General features: G+C 43.8%; 1 protein-coding gene across 1 annotated transcript in view; it reads left to right on the top strand.

Moving 5' to 3' along the window:
* Positions 1–12,872: 12,872 nt before the first annotated feature.
* Positions 12,873–22,227, top strand: part of CRY1 (cryptochrome circadian regulator 1) — a 104,996-nt gene continuing 95,641 nt past the window's right edge. The window contains exon 1 of the mRNA XM_004418068.3: positions 12,873–13,857. Within this exon, the coding sequence (XP_004418125.1) occupies positions 13,700–13,857 (158 nt within the window). The 5' untranslated portion in view covers positions 12,873–13,699. The remainder of the gene's footprint in view (positions 13,858–22,227) is intronic.

The raw sequence follows: 22,227 nt of genomic DNA on the forward strand, positions 1-22,227 counted from the left end.
CTTTTCTTGTTAAGACAGGTTTGAGAGAACCTATGCTCCTACCTTCTCGTTTTGTCCAATTTGAATAAAACTTTCTCCATCTCCAAGCACCGATGTCTCAGTGTTTGGCTTACTGTGCACTGGGCACATGAATTTGAGATTAAGAGGTTTGGCGTCAAGCACTCTCATGTGACCAGCTCCAGATCAAATAACAGAACATTTCCAACACCCAGAAGGCCCTCTTGTGTCCCCTAATAGTGACTTTCATGTTTATTCAACTTTAATTAAAAAGAAATTCTGATGGTACTTCATTGCTTGTAGACATTAATAGCATTGAGTAGGAATGTGTGGTGTTGGGCAGTTTAATCTCTCTGTGCCTTAGTCGCCTCATCTGGAAAATGGAGATGATGGTATCTTCCAAATAGGGTTGTTCCTAGAATATTCCACTAAATGTTAGTAATTGAATCAATCAGGGTCCAGCCAGGAAATAGGAACCACTTGAAGTCTTTCAAACAAAGGGAAAATAACAAAGGGGACTGGTGTTGGAAGAGCTAAGAAGCCAAACAGTCTGGTGAGACAACCCAGAGTTCCCTGACAACAGCAAGTGGCTACTGTCCCTCAACCTCGAGGAGAAATGGAAGAAACAGTCTTGTCAGAGCCCAGAAAACAGGTTCTCAGGGGAGTGAGAACCACATGGGGGTTACCAGACAGAAACCGGCACCCCTGAGAGAGGGGCTGTCCATGTGGTAGTGGAATGATGGAGGAATCCCAGCCACTGTCAGAAACGATGTAACAAGAAATAGGGGTGGCAGGAGAGGTGGGGGAGGGGTGGAGATAAACCCTGCTTCTCCCCTCCTCTTACCTTCCAGTCTAATGCCAGTGCCTCCCACTGGCCAAACCTACGTGGAAGCCAGAGGGCAAGGAGCCTGGGAAGGTGGTTCACTGGAATTCAGAGCAGGGCAGACAGAGCAAACATGGATCTGAGAGGAAATAGGCAGTTGATTGGTACAGACATTATCACTGTTGTTATTATTACTATTTTCTAATTTCAAAATGTATACTTTTCCTTATTCTGTTTTTTTTATTTTTTTTGCTGAGGAAGACTGGCCCTGGGCTAACATCTGTGACCATCTTCCTCCATTTTATATGGGACGCCACCACAGCATGGCTTGACAAGCGGTGCGTCAGAGCGCGCCGGGGATCCAAACCCCAGGCCCGTGCAGCGCAGCATGCGCACTTAACCGCTAGGCCACCGGGCTGGCACCTCCTTATTCTTGATTGAAGTGTTTCATTAGCATTAATCTTACATTCATGAATAAATACTAGAATTTCTTTTGGGCTCACAAGTGCTGTTACCAGCACTTGCTGTGTAACAAACCACTCCAAAATTTAGTGGCTTAAAACAGCGATAATCATTAATTTGATCACAAGTATGCAATTTGAGCAGGGTTTGGAGGGCCAGTTGTCTCTGTACCATGTGGCAGCTCAACTAGGGGGAGAGGAACCACTTGCTCACCCCATGTCCCCAGTGCTTAGAACAGGGCCTGGAATATAGGAGTATATTTCAATCAATTTTTTTGACTTACCAAATCAATCCCAGCCTGAAACCAGCCCTAGGTCTAGATTTTCAGTCATTTGAGCCAATGTATTTTCTTTTAAGTCAGTTTGAGCTGTATTTTCTGTTGGTTTAAATTAAAAGATTCTTAACTGATAAGAGGGAGATTAGGGTGTGAAGGCAGAAATAAAGTATCTCAGAGAAGCAAGAAGAAGGGTTCAGATTACCAGGGACTAAGAAGAGATGTCCCAGCAATGGGGGAGGAGCAGGGGTCCCACATGCCTCTGGGTGGCAGTGACCCAAGAAGATAACAAGACCCCAGGGGGGTGGAGTGGTGACCTAGGAAGGTGGCAGCCTGGCTGGGGTCGGGGGAGACCCCAGAAGCTGACATTTGCTGTAACCATCATTCTGTAAATGAGGCACAGAAATCAGCTGAAGGCACCCAGATCCGAAAGGACCACATGAGAGAGAAAATAGCCATCTCTGCAGAGGCCAGTATTGACAGATGACTGGGGGCCCCAAAATGTGGCTCTGCACGAGGCCACATAACCTTGACACAACTCCCAGCAAGGGAGAGGAAAGCTCCAAGGATGACTGCAATAGGTTTCCTGCCAAGTGGGCAGAGTACAAGCGTGACTTGAAAAATTAAGTTGATTTATAGAAAATCATTTTTCTCTACACCTGGCTTTGTGGACTGAGATTCCTATCAGCTAACTAAGAGTGGGAAAGAGCTTGCCTGAGGTGGAATTGAGTTTCGAAGACTGGAGCAAATGTGAGCGTGGTAGTGGTTGGGGGGGGGGGGATTGGTGGGGATCAGATGCAGAATGGAAAGCAGGTCAGGATCCCCTTGAGTGTTGGGGAAGGGAACGTGACTTACAAGCTCTTCTACTACAAATGTTTCTGATTTGCAAATTGGTCTATGGATGATTGGTTAATAGAGAACTGAAGTCAGTAAAAGACAAAGGTTGTATTGATTCATATGCAATTTTACCCAATAAGTTAATGTTTTGTTCCACGAAATTTGTTCCAGTTTGTTCTACTAAATAACAACAGCTTAATGGCAAAGTAGACACACACAGCAAGCCACAGAGGAATATAGAACTGCGTAGAATACCCATGATTCATCCCACATTATTCTCTTGTCTTGACTTAGCCATTTTCTCTGTCTTAAAGGTAGAATTCTACCTGATCTTTGTTTATTGAATTCTTGTCTCCACAGAGCAATAGCCTCAACCTGTTCTTATACCCTTTACATCAAGCTAGCTTCACTTTTTTAAAGTAAAGCCCTACATTTAATTACTTATTTCTTTATTAGGGATTAAACTTGTCTTTTTAATTGCACTGTTATTTTATTAGGATTGTTATTTTTTTTGTTAGAGCTGTGGTTATTAAGTTGCATACATTTTAATTGGTCTGTCTCAACCAAATGTTTTCCTTGAGCCTTACTGGTTTAACCGTGCTTCCCTGCAGAATCGACACTTTTCTGAACGTAGGTGTGGATTCTTGCAGAACTGCTTGTACTTCTTGCACTAGCCACCAGGTGGCATCACCAGTCCCAGGCAACTTGCTTCCCGGGGATTCTAAGAGGTTGGGGCCATGGAAGTGGCAGGGTGAGTAGTGCCTGGTCTCACATCAGCATATATACCTGCCTCCTCTAACTTGCCTCAGTCTTGTCTGCTAACTATTCTTAAAAATTTAGTTTTAAGGACAGAAGAATTCTTCTTCTGCCTTGAGCTCATAATACTTGGCATTTATGTGCATTTTCTTTAGAGGGCTCCTAGCAGCCCTTTTGAGCCTTAGTTAAGTTATGAAGAAAGTCCTAAATCCACTTCTCTACCCTGACCCCTCTCCAAGTGCTACCATCTCAATACAAGAAACCCAGGAGTGGCCGGTTTATCCCTCACTGAATGCTCAAGTACTCTGAGATGAGCCCTTTAGAAGCACGTCGATAGCTCTGAGTATACGCAGCACCATTCAGAGCCATCTTTCCGCCCTTTCTTTCCATCACTGCCCTCCTTCTTGTTGATGCTGATGCTGCAGTTAAAACAAATACCCCTCCAGGTTTCTGGCACTGTTCACTAGGTTTTCAATCTATACTTGGCAATTTTTTTCTTCCATATACTTACTCCACTACATGAACTTTTTTTTTTTTTAATTTTTATTCATTTATTTATCTTTTTTCCCCGAAGCCCAAGTAGATAGTTGTATGTCATAGCTGCACATCCTTCTAGTTGCTGTACGTGGGACACGGCCTCACCATGGCCGGAGAAGCAGTGCGTTTGTGCCCGCCTGGGATCCGAACCCGAGCTGCCAGTAGCGGAGCGTGCACACTTAACTGCTAAGGCACGGGGCCGGCCCTGAACATTTTAAATAAATCTATTGCCTTATGTTGCACAATCATCTACTCCTTTGGAATCTCTTCTTTCATTCCTTTAAAAAAATTTTTTTAAATTTTCCCAATGCAAATGCTACTTTCTACAAAAAGCCTACCCAGATTCATCTTAACTAGAATTACTTGGCCCCCCCATGTTCTGACAGTCCTTGTTTTGCACCCATATAAAAACACCTAGATCCCAGTGCTGTGAAAGCAGTGGAGTGTGCTGGGCAGCCCACAGCCTCCCGAGTCGGGAAAGCCTGGGTCTATTTCCTGCCTTTCCCACTTTTGAGGGTAAGTTATGAGAGTAAGTTATGAGGACTTAACTACTCTAGATCCCAGTTTTCTTATCTATAACATGGGAATAGTAATACCTATCTGAAATGGCTGTTGTGAAAATTAAATAAAATCATGTATCTAAGGTACCTAGCAGAGTGCCTAACATAGTAATTCTGTTTGGTGCATATTAAGGACTCAACTGATCTCAGATATTATTAATAGTATTTTGGGTATTTATCCACTCATTCATTTGATATATATTGTGGGATGTCTTAGAGTCCATTCAGGCTGCTATAACAAAATGCCACAGACTGAGCAACTTATAGACAACAAAAATTCATTCCTCACAGTTCTAGAAGCTGGAAGTTTGAGATCAGGGTGCCAACATGGTCAGGTTCTGGTGAAGGCCTTCTTCTAGGTTGCAGACTGCCAACTTCTCACTGTGTCCTCACATGGTAGAAGGGGCTAGGGATCTCTCTGGAGCCTCTTTTATAAGACACTAATCCCATTACGAGGGTTCCACCCTCAAGACTTATGCATCTCCCAAGGGCCTCACCTACGAATACCATCACCTTTTTGGGGGTTAGGATTTCAACATATGAATTTTGAAGGGACACAAACATTCAGGCCATAGCATGGGGCTTACTCTATAGAGTAGGGAAAGACATATTACTATGGACGGAATTGTGCCCCCCACCCCATTTCAAATGTCGGAGCCCTACCCCCCGATGTGACTGTATTTGGAAATAGGGCCATTAGGGAAGTAACTAAGGTTAAATGAGGTCATAGGGTAGAGATCTAATCCAATAGAATTAGTGTCCTTGTAAGAAGAGGTACCAGAGAGCGCTTGTGCGCTCTCTCTCTCTCACTCTCTCTACCTTTCTCTCTCCTCTGTCTCTCTCTGCCATATGAGGACACAACCAGAAGGCAATCCGCCAGCCAGGAAGAGGGGCCTCACCAGAACCTGATCATGTTGGCACCCTGATCTCAAACTTCCAGCTTCTATAACTGTGAGAAAATAAATTTATGTTGTCTATAAGCCACCCAGTCTGGGGTTTTTTGTTATGGCAGCCTGAGTTAAGTAATACACACTTGTAACCAAATAGATAAATACATAATTCAGGTAATCTTGAGTACTATGAGGAAAAAGAAAGCTGGGCAAAGGGATTATAGAATGATGAGGAGTATAGACACAGTGGACAGGGAAGACCTCCCGAAGGAGATGACACTGGGGCAGACACTTGAAGGAAATGAGGCGGGAGCTATGAGAACATCTTAAGAAAGAATGTTCCAGGCAGAGGCAACAGCAAGTGCAGAGTCTTTGAAGTGGGAGCATTCTTGGCCTGCTTAAGGAACAGCCAGAAGTAGAGAGTGGGAAGGGTAGGAAGGCAGGCCAGATCCCAGGGCCAGATAGCTTGTGTAAGGTCTTTGGAGTTTCTATAATATTTGGCTGGATTTTGTGGCAAACACAATTTTTTTAAATTAAGGTCATATTGATTTTCAAGTACAGTATTTCTTAGTCTACAAATCAGAGCCCAAAAGCAGTTGTCTTTATATTCCTATTGCTAAACGTAGTTTTTGTCTTGAAGTCTCAGTCTGCTCACTGGTTGAAAACTGGTCTAGTCAATTCCAGGTTTTCTTGGTCATTTCAGGAATTTCTTGTCATCTTAAGTTTAAACTCAACCAATTCTGAAAAATATCTCCTTTCCTCTGCTTCTCTCCAGGGTAGCATTTAAGTCCCCAGATGTTTAGGGAACAATGCATCTTTAGAAGGAAGGGAGTTGATCTGGCTGTCATTCCTCACTTGCCTACACTGACATCTGCTGAATGTACAATCCTGTCAGGTCCTCAGATGTGTTATCTCTCCAAGACAGCATCTGTTGAGATGCCGATGTTCCCATCCGGTCCTTGGTCACAACCTCTTGTGACATTTTGCACCACACTGTCTCCCTTGGCAAAATCTCTTGGTTAGCTGGCTTTCTCTTTCAGCTAATTTTCACAGCCCTCTAAGGAAGAGGGGACATCTAGAAAAATCCAGCTGTTCTCTTAGCCAGCAGGAGGCTTAGCAGGGTTTCCCAGGTCCTCTCTGTCCAACAAATCCCTCATAGGCTGTGCTGGGCCACAGTAAAGTAATATGGGGACTTCTATGAGGGTCAGCCCCCAGATTTCAGATGGGAAGTTGGGCACAAGTCTTTTCTACTCACAGATCACCCTAAACTAATGTAGGATCTGGAACTAAGCCTGAATAAGGATAGATGAGACACTATCTTCTTATTTCAGAGAATTTATCTATTTCATTTTCCTTGTACTCATATCCCACCCCAGCTTAGAGAACTTTTATATAGTGTTGAGGGAAGGGATGGGTAACGGCAAATCTTTCCTGATTTATATCTGGATCAAGGCTCTTGAATTCGCAACAAAAGTGTTGGACTACCTTTGTCCTCCAATTCTACCCCTGAGGCAACAAAAGACCCACATCCAGTGACCTGCATAGGGATGGTCACAGGACAAAAAAAAGATGTGTGGGGAAAAAAACATTGGCTAATATTTCACAATATCATGTTGCCACATTTGTGACTATTTACACTTTCTAAATGCACTTGGTCAAGAAAAAGGATAAGAACAAGCAAGAAAACTGTTCACAAGTACATCTTTCTGGACTCGATCAGTTAACGGATTGTATCAGTCAGTGCCCAATGAGGAGACAGAAACCACACAGTAAATCCAACAGGGAATGTTTCATGAAAAGAATTATTAATTATCACAGGAGATTAATTATAGAGTCGGAAAGAGAACTATGAAGAATACCCCAGGGGCTGGCCCAGTGGCATAGTGGTTAAGTTCACGTGTTCCGCTTTGGCGGTCTGGGGTTTGCTGGTTTGGATCCTGGGCGCGGACCTAGTCACTGGTCATCAAGCCATGCTGAGGCGGCATCCCGCACAGAAGAGCTACAACTCTACAACTATGATATACAACTATGTACCGGGGCTTTGGGGGAAAAAAAAAAAGAAGAGGGAGATTGGCAACAGATGCTAGGGCAGGGCCAATCTTCCTTAAAAAAAAGAAAGAAAGAAAGAAAATACCCCAGGACTGAGGGAGAGTACCCAAGGAAGGACAAACTTGGAAGGGAGAGGACCAAGTGTCTTCCCCAAAGGTGGGATTCAGAGCTCATCGGAGAAGGTGTGGTTGTAGCAACTGGATAGTGAAGAAGTTGACTGGGTTGCCCTGGGCCACAGCTGGTCTACCCTCGCCAGGCCAAGGCTGGTGGGAAGAAAACCGTGGTTGGGAATGACCACAGGCAACACCTGGCCAGAATGCAGGTGAGCTGAGGCAGAGTAGTACCTACTGGGATGCCTGCAAGACTCACTGGGCGTCAACCAGCAGGGATGCCACTGAAACTTGGTAGAAGTGAGCTCCACAACATGTCCCTCCCCCAAGCACCTCTGACAGTGGTGGAGTAGGAGCAGAAAAAGAAAACAAGCATTCCAGAACCAAGAAGACAAGCCCCTTCCTCCTGCGGTTTTCCTCCAGCGCCCTCTACTGACAATGTTTAACATGGTGCCAGTGGTGATAGAGAAATCCTTATCCCTAGGGTCTAGTTCCATTAACATAGAATAGGCATGAAAAGTGAATTTGGAGCTGAGAGGCCATAAATTGATAACTGACATGTGGATGAAGTACAGTGTTTATGTGATCAACTGGGTGTTACCATGGTCTCTAGAAGAACATTTATTGAGAGTCTGTTGAGTACCAGGCACTGTGGCACGTGTTAATGATATAATAAAGAACACAAATAGACTCAAATCTCTACCCTCCTGGAGCTTGCATATGGGGAGGGGGCAGACCTGGAGTGCCCAATAATAAGTAAGCAAACAACCAAAAAATACAGATCACAATTGGTGCTATGATGAAAGTAAATAGGGAGCTATGATAAAGACTAAGAAGGGCCCCTTTCTAGAATGAGCAGACAGGGAAGACCTCTCCTGTTACCACCCAAGGGTGGGGGTGGGCGGGTCATCCGCCCATCCCAAGACATGCCGGCAGTCAAAGGGCAAGGTGGTAGGAGAGAAGAGGTTTTTTATTACAGCTTGCTAGCAAGGGGGAAGATGGCCGACTGATGTCCGAAAGAACCGTCTTCCAGAACAAAGACTACAGGCCAGTTATATAGGGGGCTGGCCTCCCAGTGGGCGCATCCATCTGATCTCTGGGTAGGGGCAGACATCTGGCCTTAGTTACTGATGGTCTTTTGTTTCACTGGATATGCATCAGAGACCGGAGCAACGCCCTACACCCTGATCTTTCAGTTGTCGTTGATGATGGCTATCAGCATAGATTCTCTGCCTGGGAGTCATCACGTTCCTAAGGAACTCAAAAGAACAAAGTTATCAACTTATAGCAGCTGAGAGGGGCCACAAAATCTGCAGAGCATATCTGGGTTAGTTATCAGAGGTCATTCCAAGTTACAATATGGTTTCTTTTCTACAATATGGCTTCCCTTGTGTCAACCTTGTGTTAAGCCAGTATCACTCCAAGAAGGTGAGAAAAATTATGAATGACTGAAATGGGCAAAAAAATTACTAGGTCTCTTCAAGTTATTCTCTGCCTGTCATTATCTTTAAACTATTTGACAACTCTTTAAATCGTAGATTATTGATAGCAATGCAAACGAATCTTGTCCATGGACACGCACATGGATATTGTCCTCTGAAAGTGCAATTGATTTCCCTACCCTCACTCCTTTGTAGAAGAAGTTAGTTTTGCACATAATAAGAAAATTCATTTTTAACATTCCTCATGGCCTATATATGTAACTGCTCTTTGGAATCTCCTTTTATTCCATTGTAACATCTTACTGGTTCCCTCATTAATTAACAAGTTAAGTGAAATCTTTGACATGTGTTCATTTTGTATTCATATGAGAGTCATAATTTACCTTTTTAAAAAAATAATGATCCTTTAACACATCATATAAATTCAATCCCCCAAAGACTCTAGTGTTGGGGATCACTCAGCCAAGGGCTACCAGCCTAATATACACATCACATCAAGACTGAATGAGCTGGGCCGGCCCCGTGGCTTAGCGGTTAAGTGCGCGCGCTCCGCTGCTGGTGGCCCGGGTTTGGATCCCCAGCGCACACTGACGCACCGCTTGTCTGGCTGCGTCCCACGTACAGCAACTAGAAGGATGTGCAACTATGACATACAACTATCTACTGGGGCTTTGGAGGAAAAATAAATAAAATTATAAAAAAAAAAAGACTGAATGAGCTGATTGCACTGTCTACCCCTTCATTATGTGTTTGTTAATAACATGTCAAAAATCACCTCTGCAAGATGGGGTCAAGAGAGAACACAGGCTTTCAATTTAGAGGTAACACATTTTTATCAAGGGCGCTCATGAAATCAAAGAGATATTGATTTTTCTAACATAGTTGGCAGTTGAAAGAATGTTTAACAGGACTCTTCATAGATATTTTTGAGCCCATGACAGGGTTGTGTTCATAGAATCCTAGAATTTTAAAATAGTATAGAAAATTTAGAAATCATCTAGTTCAATCGCCTCCTTTTATAGATAAATTAATCAGGCCAAGAAAGCCCAGGTGATTTGTTCAGGATCATCAACTAAATGGTGAGCCGAGAGAAAATTCATTCTCTTTCTCTTAGTCCCATACTCTTTCTACCACCATGATGTTGCAGTCAACCAGAATATCACACGAGATTCCTGACAACACTCCCCATCTTTTCCTTCTCTCTTCATACATAAATACTCACTCTGAAAAACAAGGGGAGTGGTAGTGTGAGTGAGGGATAGTATATGATAAAGAAAGAGCTTGGATTCAGAAACAGTCTTGGTTTTTCACCTAGTTTTACTACTTATTTGTATTTCTGAGCTTTAGTGTCTTTATCAGCAATGTGGGCATAAGTTATTATTAAATAATAATAAGCTGCCTCAAAAGATTATTATTAGGGTTAAGAATAACCTATATAAAGTGCCTGGCACATAGTAGGTGCTATTATTAAATGGTTACTACACCCCCATAACAAAGATATATTAAAGTAACCATCTGTATGCCATAAAAACCCTTCAGTCTTTGAGGAATGCACAGTTGACAGTACTGATGCTTTTATAATAAATTAGTACTTTTATGTGTAAATGAAACTTACACACACACCCACATACAGCTGTCTGTTAAAAAAATTCATCTTTATTGAATGAACAATCAGCAAACATAAGTCAACTCTACACCAATCAATATTGTCTCTCTACCTCCCACTGTTTCATTTGGATGTTTGAAAACAATTCTTATGTCTTTAGACACAATCTGCTTACTTTCAAACTGCCTAAAATGAAACATGAAACAATGTATTTTTGTTTTTGTGAGGAAGATTGGCCCTGAGCTAACATCTGTGCCAATCTTCCTCTATTTTATATGTGGGATGCCACCACAGCATGGCTTGATGAGCGGTGTGTACGTCCACGCCTGGGATCCAAACCCGAGAACCCCAGGCTGCCAAAGCGGAGCATGCAAACTTAACCACTATGCCACTGGGCCAGCCCTGAAACACTGTATTTTTAAAACTACAATAGGCCTGGGAATATGAGGCAATCCAAGTGAAGGCACAACAGGAATTTATTGTCTCACAGTTTTGGAGGCCAGAAGTCCAACTATTGGCAGGGCCATGCTCCCTCTGAAGGTGCTAGGGAAGGATCTGTTCCACGCTGCTTCAAGTAGTTCCTTGGCTTGTGGTACCATAACTCCAATCTTCACATGGCATTCTCCCTGTGTGTGGGTCTGTCTCTGTGTCCAAATTCCCCCTTTTTATAAAGACACTAGTCATATTGGATTGGCCCACCCTAATGACCTCATCCTAACTTGATCATCTGTAAAGTCTTTACTTCCAAATAAGGTCACAGTCACAGGTACTAGGGGTTATATGAATTTTAGAGGGACACAAGTCAACCTGTAACAATTGCCATATCCTTCCTCCTTGTAACCTTGCCAAACACACTGGTGGCAAACAGATTCATTCATTCACTCAATATTTGAATACATGTGTCAGGCTCTATACCAGTGTCAACTTAAAAAGCAAATTTGCCAGTTATTTTACCCTCAAAATAAGTTTATTTGAGAATAGCCAAAAGAATTGCAATTCAGGATGTGCATGCAATGGCAAACCATAGGCAAATTCCGAGAACAAAGGAGGAGAGCTTGCTTTCATAGACAAAAAGGGGGAGCAGGGAGGGGCTGTTCTAAACAAAGTCCATTGGAGAAAAGTGACAGTTCAGGGGCTGTAGCCAGGTGGGGAGAGAAATCTTCCTTCAGTAGTAAAATAGTTGTCTTACTGCCAGAGATGCAAGCTATGTCTCTTCCTGAGTAACTAACCATGTATGATAGAGCCTGAGAGCTCCCCCTACAGACCTTCCCAACTTTAATTTAGTTAAGGTTTCTCTTACTCATTTCACACTAGGTATTGATGATGCAAAAAACAAATTGGACAAAAACTCTGTCCTTGAGAAGTCACACTTCTCAAGTTATCATAATGCTATTATGATAACTATTATGATAATAAAAACTGATATTTAGCACATATTTTGTGTTAGGTATTAAAGTAGGCATTTTTCATTTAATCTTCACCATAGTGTGATAAGTGATGCATCAGAGACACGCCTGGGGAGATGGGGGAGGTCCTAAACCCGCTTTGGAGGACAGGAATATTTCCACAAATTGGTAGCGCTTCATCTGAATCTAAAGGGATGTGTAGAAATATACCAGGTAAGCTCAAAGGTGATTGTAGTGATTCTAAAGAAGAGCATTTTATGGAGGAAAAATCAGCATGTGTAAAGGTTAAGAGACAGACTGTAAACTCCAAGAGGGCTGGGATTTTTGTCTATTTCCCTCTTGTATCTCCAACACTTTGAACAGTGCCTGGTTCATTAAGTAATTGTTGAATTAATATACGGGCATCATATGTCTAAGGCATGGCATGGACTGAAGTTCATTGTCGCTAGAAAGGTAGGCAAAGGCCTCATCACGAAGAGCCCTGTAAATCGCACTAAGTGCAAGAAATTAGGGCTGACATGTTGATGATACACAGACGAATTCCAGGGATGCCTGGCACCCACCCTGCCAATTACCCCTCTTCCCCAAAGCATGTCCAAGGGTGTCGCGCCGCGAGGGCCAGAAGAATGGCAGGGGCACCAGCTCCACACACTCAAAAGTAGGGTTCTCTGGCTAAAGCTGGATTGAAGCACACGGCTGGGCTCGAAGTCTAATGGAGCTTCCTACTCTCCTCCTTCCACCCCATCCTGCCTCACTTTCCCCCCCAGCTTCCCGCCGCCGCTTGGACGACACCAGGTTGTCTCCAGCCCTTCCGCGAACCCCATGGTAGGAATCCCCCAGCGCACTCCGGCCCGCCGGCCCCGCCCTTCCTCCCTCTCTCCCTCTCTCCCTCCCTCTCTCCCTCTCTCCCTCTCTCCCTCTGGAACAGAGAGAGAGCGCACGCGCGCCCTCCCGAGCCAAGCGCGCGTCCGCGAGCTCCCCGCATCCCCGTGCTCATCCGGGTCTCAGCGGGCCTCAGCCAATGGTGGATGCTCACGGCCCCCAGGGGCGGAGCTAAGCCTCCCCTCACAGGGGCCGTGTGGTTACCGCGGGGGCTTCCAGGCCACGGCGACCTGTCGGCCGAGAAAAGGAGCAGTGGCAGAGAGCCCAGCGTCTGGGCGAGGATCGACGGCTCTGAGATCAAGCGGCTGCCGCCCCCTAGAAGCGACTGAATCCTGAGCACATTCCCCAGTCAGAGCCGCTGTAGTAAACACATTTCAGAAACGTGAGGTGCCGGGGGTCACGTGGGGACCGCGCCCTCCAATGAGGATCCGGGGGCGGGGCCGAGGCCGCTGACGCGGCGGCGGCGGCGGAGTCACCCGGGCAGCCTCGGGACCGGTCACCGGCCGGCAGCCGTCCAGCGGCCTCGACCACCGCCTTCGTGCTCCGTGCTGCGTTCTCACTCCTCTTTCCCGGCCCGAGAGGCAGCGTGGCCGACAGCTGCTCAACCGTCTCTCGTCCCTCTCGGAGGCTCGCCTCCGGCGGCCCGTTTTCTCCTCAGGCGCCGCCTCGGTGGGGCGAGGCTTCCGTGACGAACCCCCAGGGGCCGCGGGTGCCGGCTCAGGCCGTCGTGGCGGCTCGGGCTCGTGGAACTTGCTCAGCCGCCGGGGGTCCGAGGCCCTCGAAGTTATGCGTCTGGTCCGCGCGGTTGCGGCCGGCGCCGGCTCCTAAAGGGCGTCACACCGGGACTCCGCCGCCTGGGCAGCCTCCATTCATCTTCCAGCAGCGCCTCCAGCGCCCTCTCCCTCTCGGGTCCCCTCCTCGGACTCATTTTTTCCTCTCCCCGCTCTGCCGCCTCCCCCTCCCTCCCTGGGTGCGGCGATTCTCCTGGCGGCAGAGGTGTCGGTCATGAGCCGGACCCTCCTCCCCTGAATTTCTCCGGGAGGAACTCGGCGCCCGCCGCGCCCCGGGATGGGGGTGAACGCCGTGCACTGGTTCCGAAAGGGGCTCCGGCTCCACGACAACCCCGCCCTGAAGGAGTGCATCCAGGGCGCCGACACCATCCGCTGCGTCTACATCCTCGACCCCTGGTTCGCGGGCTCCTCCAATGTGGGCATCAACAGGTGGCGGTGAGTCAGAATCCCGTGGGAAATTGATTTCGGTGTTCACTGAATCGGGACTTGACACGCGATCCGCCCCATCTGCGAGTTTAGACTTGGGACCGCCTTGCTTATGCTGTTTTAAGAGTGTGGGTGCTTTAAGTATTAAATAGAACAGACTTGCTAGCTCCCTGGCCCGAGCGTGCTGGCAGCCTGGAGCACCCAGGCCTTCGTGTGTGAGTTACGTGTCTCTGCGCTAATGGCAACTCTTCCCCTGGATTTATGGAGACTTATTAGTGGTGGAGTGAAAGAAACTCCCTCCCAGTCCTCAGTGGCCCGTGGATTGATTTCCTTGGCCTCGTTGTGGCATTCGAAAGGATTGCGGGTTTTAATGTTTACGTTTGTGTGTGTCTAGGTAACTCATAGTAGGGAGAAAATCATTCATTCAGTACAGTCGCCTCCAAATCCGGATTTCTCCCACCTTGAGGTTGCTGTAGGAAAAGCAAGGGAAACGGCATTGTCTGATTTCTCTCTGCCCAGCTCTTTTTCTCAACTCCTCCTTGTGGTTGATTAGACAAAGCACAGTTTTTCTTTCCAGGCAAAGTATAATCCTTCTACGGATCAGAGCCCTGGGAGAAATCTTGGAGAAGCTTTATGATCTTTTCCTGAAATATCAGGCTAGATGATTGTTAGGCCCCCTGGTGGAAATGAAAGCATTCCTTCAGTGGGTAGATTATTGATCACCTACTGTATACCAGGCACTGCTTTAAACACCAGGGATATAGAATGGAATGAAACAGGCAAAAATTCTTGTCCTTTTCGAGCACGTGTCCCAGAAAGTAAAATATATAGTATTTGGTGGTGATAAATGCTGTGGAGAAATACAGAGCAGAGAAAGGGGATAAAGAATACGAGGGAGTGGGATTAGAGTTGCGATTTTAAATATGGTGATCAGGAAAAACTCAGAGAAGGTGGCAATTGAACAAGGTGATGAAGCAGGTAATAGGTTGTGGGTATCTGGGGGAAAAGCATTCCAGGCAGAGGGAACAGTAAGGGAAAAGGCCCTGAGGTAGAAGTGTGCTTTATAACCTTTGGAAGAAACAGCAGAAGAAGCCAATATGACTGGAGCAGAATAAGTGAGAGGAAAAGTAGTAGATGAGCTCAGAGATTTAATAGGGCCAGAACGGGTAGAGCTTTATAGGCAATTGTCAAGATTTGGGCTTTTACTCAGAGCAAAGTGGGAATAATTGTAGGATTATGAGCAGAGAAGTGACTTGATCTGACTTAAGTTTGAAAAAAATTTCTCTGGCTTTGGTTCTGAGAACAGAGTGAATTGGGGGTGGAGGGGGACAAGAAGCAGGGAGACCAGTTAGGAGGCTGTTGCATGCATCCAGACGAGAGATGGTAATGACGTGGACCGTAGTGATAGTGGTGGACTTGGTGCGAAGTAGTCAAATTCTGAGTATATTTTGAAGGCAGAATCCACAGTATTTATTGGCAGATTGGATATGTGGTGTCAGAGAAGGAATCAGGAATGATTTCAAAAGTTTTTGGCTTCAGGAAGTAGAAGGATGGAGCTGCTCTTTGTTAAGAAAGTGAAGTCTGTCAGAGAAGCCATTGGGAGGGTGATTGGAACTCTCTTTTGAACTTGGTTAACTTTGAGATGTTGATGACACATCCAAGTGGAGAAAGCAGATAGACAGTTGAATGTATCTGGAGTTCGAGACAGAGATCCAGGCAGAAGGTATAAATTGGAGAGTCATCAGTTTATAGATAATATTTAAAGCCATTTATTCATCTATTTATTCATTGAACAAATATTTGTCATGCACCTACTACATGCCAGGCACTGTTTTAGGTTAAGGCATTTAGCATAAACAAAATTGCTGAAAAATTCCTACCCTGTTGAAGCTGCATTCTAGCAGAGCCATGAGACTGTGTGAGAACATTAAGAAAGTGAGTGTAAATAGAAAGGAGAGGAGGTCCAAGGACTGAGCCTTGAGTACTCTAATGTGTAGAAATTGTGGCACTGTGGAAGAACCAGCATAGGAGATTGAGAAGGAACATCTAGTAAGAGAAGAAGAAAACCCATAAGAGTGTGGTGTCTTGGAAGCCAAGTAGAGAAAGTATTTCAAAGAGAATGTTTTACCTACATCAAGTGCTGCAGATGGGTGAAGTGAGATGAGGACTGAAAATTAAAAATTATATTTAGCATTTTGAGGTCATTCATAGTCTTGACTAGAGTGGTTTCAGTAGTGTCAGAAGCAAAAGCCTTTTGGCATGGCTTAAGAGAGTCTGAGAGGAGAGCAGTTGGGAGAGAGCTCAGATAGACAGCTTTTTTAGGGAGTTTTGCTGTAAGGGGATCAGAGAAATGGTCTGGTACCTGGAGTGGGATGTGAAGTCAAGAGAGGATTTTTTTTAAGATGGGAAAAATTTTAGTATATTTGTATGATGATGGGAATGATACAGCAACTATATATAAAACACTCTTTTGGGGCCTGCCTGGTGGTGTAGTGGTTAAGTTCCCGGGCTCAGCTTCAGTGGCCGGGGTTCGCAGAGTTGGATCCCGGGCGCAGACCTATGCACTGCTTATCAAGCCATGCTGTGGCAGGCGTTTCACATATAAAGTAGAGGAAGATGGGCACAGACGTGAGCCCAGGGCCAGTCTTCCTCAGCAAAAAGAGGAGGATTAGCAACAGATGTTAGCTCAGGGCTGATCTTCCTCACACACAAAAAAACACAACACTCTTTCATTAGCAGAATTAGTGTCATTAACGTTGATTTTGGAAAAAGATGATAAATGTAATATATTTTAATGTATTAGTATCTTACAATAATATAATAATTCCCTTTTCATAAGACTATTTGGAGGATTAAATTAGTTGACAAATGTAAAATGCTTAAAATGTGAGTAGTGGTAGTAAGTGCTTGTTTGCTATTTGCTGTTAAATTGGAAGCCCTAGGTAAATAATATCTAGTTAAATGTCTGCAGTCAGTGTCTTCTAGAGCAGTTTATAAGTTTATAAAATTTAGACTGTAAGCTTCTGTAGGATAGGGGCTATACATTGCTTAACTTTATACACCCAGCAACTCACATTGTCAAATAACGGGTGAAATAAAACTGGTAAGCACAATAGGAATAGTCCCATTTTTTTCTTCTTTTAGAGGATATTTTGGGGCCGGCCTGGTGGCGCAAGCGGTTAAGTGCGCGCTTCGCTTCAGTGGCCCGGGGTTTGCAGGTTCAGATCCCAGCCGCGCACCAGTGCTCTGCTTGTCACGCCATGCTGTGACAGCGTCCCATATAAAGTAGAGGAAGATGGGCACAGGTGTTAGCTCGGGGCTGATCTTCCTCACAAAATAAAAAATAAAGGATTTTTTTTAACTACTAAATATTGCCTTTTCTAAAAGATAGATAAAGATATAAATGATTAGTAGAGACAGACTGTTTTCTTCCACTGAAGACTGTTATAAAAAGGCAGGGGCAGAATTTTATTTTTGTGCTTTTCATATAGTAGTAGCTCAGTTATTGTTTGTTGAATCCTTAGCTTGGCATTCAGGCTGTTGTGGGTTTCTATCTTCTTTCCTTCATGCTGTTTCTTTTAATCAACAACATTTCCTAAATTTTTGGATTTAAGTGAAAAGCAAATTAAAAAAAAAATTACTTTACCTAAGTAAATTAACAAAACTGCCTTTTGATATTGCCATCATTTTATTTATTTATTTATTTATTTTTTTAAATTTATTTATTTTTCCCCTAAAGCCCCAAGCGATAGTTGTAAGTCATAGTTGCACATTCTTCTAGTCGCTGTATGTGGGACGCAGCCTCAGCATGGCCGGAGAAGCAGTGCGTCTGTGCGCGCCCGGGATCCGAACCCGGGCAGCCTGCATCGGAGCGCACGCACTTAACCGCTAAGCCACGGGGCCGGCCCACCATCATTTTATTTAAAAAGGATGCGTTAACATTAAAAAAAAAGTTTGAAGGACATTGATGCAAAGTAAAGGATGGTCCTTTGATTTGAATAAAGTAAATGTAATGAGAACTGACTTTGCCTCATTTGATCTGAGACCAGTGAAACTTTATCTTGGATTTGTCATCTTTGGGATTGAATGATTTAAAATATTCCTTCACTTACTTCTTATTAAAATTATACCACACAAAAACTTATACACGAATGTTCATAGAATTTTTATTATTCATAATAGCCAAAAGGTGGAAACAACCCAAATGTTCATCTGCTGATGAATGGCTAAACAAAACATGGTATATCCATACAATGGAATATTATTCAATCATAAAAAGGAATAAAGTACTGATACATGCTACAACATGGATGAACCTTGAAAACATTATGTTAAATGAAGAGGCCAGTCACAAAATCCCACATATTATTTGATTCTGTTTATATGAAATGTCCAGAATGGGCAAATACGTAGAGACAGAAAGTAGATTAGTGGCTTCTAAGGGCTGGGGAGGTTGGGGGAGTTGGGCAGTGGTAGCTAAGGGGCACAAGGTTTCTTTATGAGTTAATGAAAATGTTTGTAGAACATTTAGAAGGTGGTGGTTGCACAACTCTGTCAATATACTAAAAACTATTGAATGGCACACATGAAAAAAAAAATCTGCTTACCCCTGTAAGGCCCAGTCTAAATACCATCTTTCCTATAATACCTTTCTTTATCACCTTGTCTGGGGTGATTAACAGTCTTTTGAACTCTTATACCATTTTTTGAGATTGCTTTTCACATCACTGTTAGTATTTACCTCTTTTATTTGTATAATTGATATGGTCCTCATATATTTATTTCTCCCCCATTTAACAGATTGTACCTTTTCTTCCTGAAGAGAAGGTACCATTTCAGTCCATTAAAAATTTATTTTGTGTTCCTGTCATGGCAGGCACTATTTTTATTACTGGGGATACAACAATGAATAACACAGAAAAAGTCCCTGTCCTTGAGGAGCTTCTAGTCTAGGAAGAGAAACAGTCAAATATATAAACATAATATGTCAGGTGGTGGTAAGGTGGTAAGTGTAATGGAGAGAAATAAAGGAGAATGTGAGAACAAAGACCAAAAGGGAGGGAGGAAACAGACTAGGCACATATCTGGGGAAGAGCCCTCTTTGTATTCTCCACAATGTCTAGCATTATGTCTTGTACAACGTAGGCATTTAATAAATATCTTTTTAATTTTCTTTGTAAGTCTAGGGTTTAGGAGTGGGGCAGTTACTTCATTTAACTAGATGCTTATGTGTATCTTTTTTTTTGGTGAGGAAGATCGGCCCTGAGCTAACATCTATTGCCAATCTTCCCCTTTTTGTTGAGGAAGATTGTCCCTGAGCTAACATCTGTGCCATTCTTCCTCTATTTTGTATATGGGACACCGCCACAGCATGGCTTGATAAATGGTGTATAGGTCTACACTCAGGATCTGAAGCCACTAACCTGGGCAGCCAAAGGGGAGCGCTCAAATTTTAACCACAGCATCACCGGGCCAGCCCCCTGTGTATATTAAACTCATAATTCAGAAAAATAATTCTCTGGGCTGGCCTCATGGTGTAGTGGTTAAGTTCACACTCTCCGCTTCGGCAGCCAGGGGTTTGCAGGTTCGAATCCCGAGTGCAGACCAATGCACCGCTCATCAAGCCATGCTGTGGTGGCATCCCACATATAAAATGAAGGAAGATGGCCACAGATGTTAGGTCAGGGCCAATCTTTCTCAGCAAAAAGAGGAGGATTGGCAACAGGTGTTAGCTCAGGGCCAGTCTTCCTCACAAAAAAAAGAAAAATAATTCTCAATGAATGGATTATTTTTAATATCTAAACTTCAATATGTTTATTTCACAGTTGACGCTATCACATGTAGAGTCTGAATTTTCAGTAACCAAATCTATAAATGTACCTACATCCTTACCCATTCTTCCCTTCTATTATATAATTTAAGTGCAAGAGATATTGCTTTCCCTATTCAAAACCAATCTCTTCATCTATACCCCATTTTAAAAACTTTGCTTGTATTTTTTCCAGCTTTATTGAGGTATAATTGACAAATAAAAATTGTAGTATTTAAGGTGTACAACATGATGTTTTGATATATGTACACATTGTGAGCTCATTTTTGAGTATTTTCTCTCACCTTTTCTTTTAACCTCTTTTTAGATTGCTTCCAATCAACATTTAAACAGGCTTAAGTCCAAGCTCTGTAAAAATGAAAAAACCAACAGAGGAACAAAACCTCCCCTTGACTGTGTTCCTCTCCTGCAACTATGTTTCTCAGTGGCTTTATAGCCAGACTTCAGGAACAAGATGTCTAATACTGGCTGACTTTGTTTCTTTCTCTTCTGTTCACCCTCAAACCCACTCCAAACTAGTCTGGTTCCACCTCCACCTGCTCCACCGAAACTGTTTTCATCCAGAGGATGCTTTTCAACTTTTCATTCCTTGACGTTTTGCTCTGACACATTTGACCACACCTTGCTCTTCCCTCTGCTTTAGTTAGAGGACCCTCCTATGTTTTTCTGCCAGAGCTGTTAGTGTTCTTCCTTGACTTCTCTTTTTCTGTTCAGCTCTTAAATGCCCCTTAGGTCTGTAATCTCTACCCTCTTTTCATTTTGCATCCTTTCTCGGCAATCTCATCTCTCTTTGTAAAATGTTACCATCTATATGCCCAGACTTCACAAATCAGTGTCTTCAGCCCATATTTCTCTCCTGATCCCCAGAAAGGTATCCAGTATATATAGATTCCCCGCCAATTTGAATGTGTTGTATTACCTTACACTCCAATTGTTCAAAACAGAGTTCATCTTCTCCCTTACTTCTCTCTCAAAAACAAACAAACCCAAACTGACTTTTCCTTTGTTCCTTGTCTTCATAAATAATACTACCATTTGCCCAGCTGCTCAAATAATTTACAGATTAGAGTGCAAATTATATAATTTATTCAACAAATATTTGAGTCCCTACTGTGTGCCAATCACTTTGCTAATTTCTGTGGGTAAAATGGTAGTCAGCAGATAATTTCTCTGTCGTCTTGGAGTTTACAGTATAGAGAAGGATTTACTCAGAAATAAAATAATCGCAGAAACACATTCTTCTGTCTGCTTTGCCACTTGATCCCATACCACCATCCTTTTTGCCTAGATTATGTGAGTAGTTTGCAAATCATTGTCCCCCTTGCCCTTCTCTAATTCATTCTCTACACAGCAACTGCAGTGATCTTTTAAAATTGCAAATCTGATCATGTCCTTTACTCTTTAAAATCATTCAATGACATTTCTTTACCCTTAGGTTAAAGTTCAAAAAACCATAGTATGGTTTAAAATCTTTGTGTAATCTGGTCCTCTGCTGCTTTTTCCAGCCTTGGAGGATTGCTTTACTGAGGCATTTGAGCTGAGCCTTGAAGTATGAGGTGGATGTTAATAAATAGAGAATGGAGGGAAGGGAATTCCAGGCAGAGGGATGAAAATTCCAGACTGAGAAAATAACATGAGGGAGGGCACAGTCTTCTGATACGGGTGAGGAGGCTGGTTTAACTTAATCATAAGGTGCATAAAAAGGTAGGATGGGGCCGGCCCCGTGGCTTAGCGGTTAAGTGCTCGCGCTCTGCTGCTGGCGGCCCGGGTTCGGATCCCGGGCGCGCACCGACACGCCACTTCTCCGGCTATGCTTAGGCCGCGTCCCACATACAGCAACTAGAAGGATGTGCAGCTGTGACATACAACTATCTACTGGGGCTTTGGGGGGAAAAAAATAAATAAATAAAATCTTTAAAAAAAAAAAAAAAAAAGGTAGGATGTGTTGTTTAGTACTTTTCTGTCTTAGTCCTCTAGACTGTTGCCTGACTCAAACAGGCTTAAGCAGAGAGTTAATTGGCACGGGTCATTGAGCAATCCAAGGGAAATTGGCCTCAGACATGAGTTGATGCTAAGGCTCAGAAGATGTCTTCATCACTAAATTTCTCTTTGCTTCAAACTTCACTTATTTGGGGTTGGCTTCTCAGACAGCCTGTCCTCTGGTGGTAAATTATAGCAATAGCAATAGCAGTTACAGCAGTAAAAAGCATATGCCTCTGTCCCGGAAGTCTCATGGCACTTCAGTGGCTCTGTTTGGGGCCAACTTCTGAACCAATCATTGTGGTGAGCCTCTGATTGTCTGAGCTGGAGTTGTGTGCCTCGTGGGTGGAATCAGCTTGACTGGACTGAAATAACTGAAGTAGAATGAGTAGGAGGTAGATAGATGCCCTAAAACAACAGATGCCTATTATGTAAGAACTCAGATCAGAAATTGGGACCAAGTCAGAAAAACTTTAACCCCTGTTTGGGGAAACACAACTTTGGCAGCTGAGTGAATGATAAAGGAAAGAGACGGTCTAGCAGTGTAGAGGCTTTATCAACAGTTCAGT

This window comes from Ceratotherium simum, chromosome 25 (assembly GCF_057802395.1).
Source record: "Ceratotherium simum simum isolate JZ-2026a chromosome 25, ASM5780239v1, whole genome shotgun sequence".
NCBI lineage: Eukaryota > Metazoa > Chordata > Mammalia > Perissodactyla > Rhinocerotidae > Ceratotherium > Ceratotherium simum.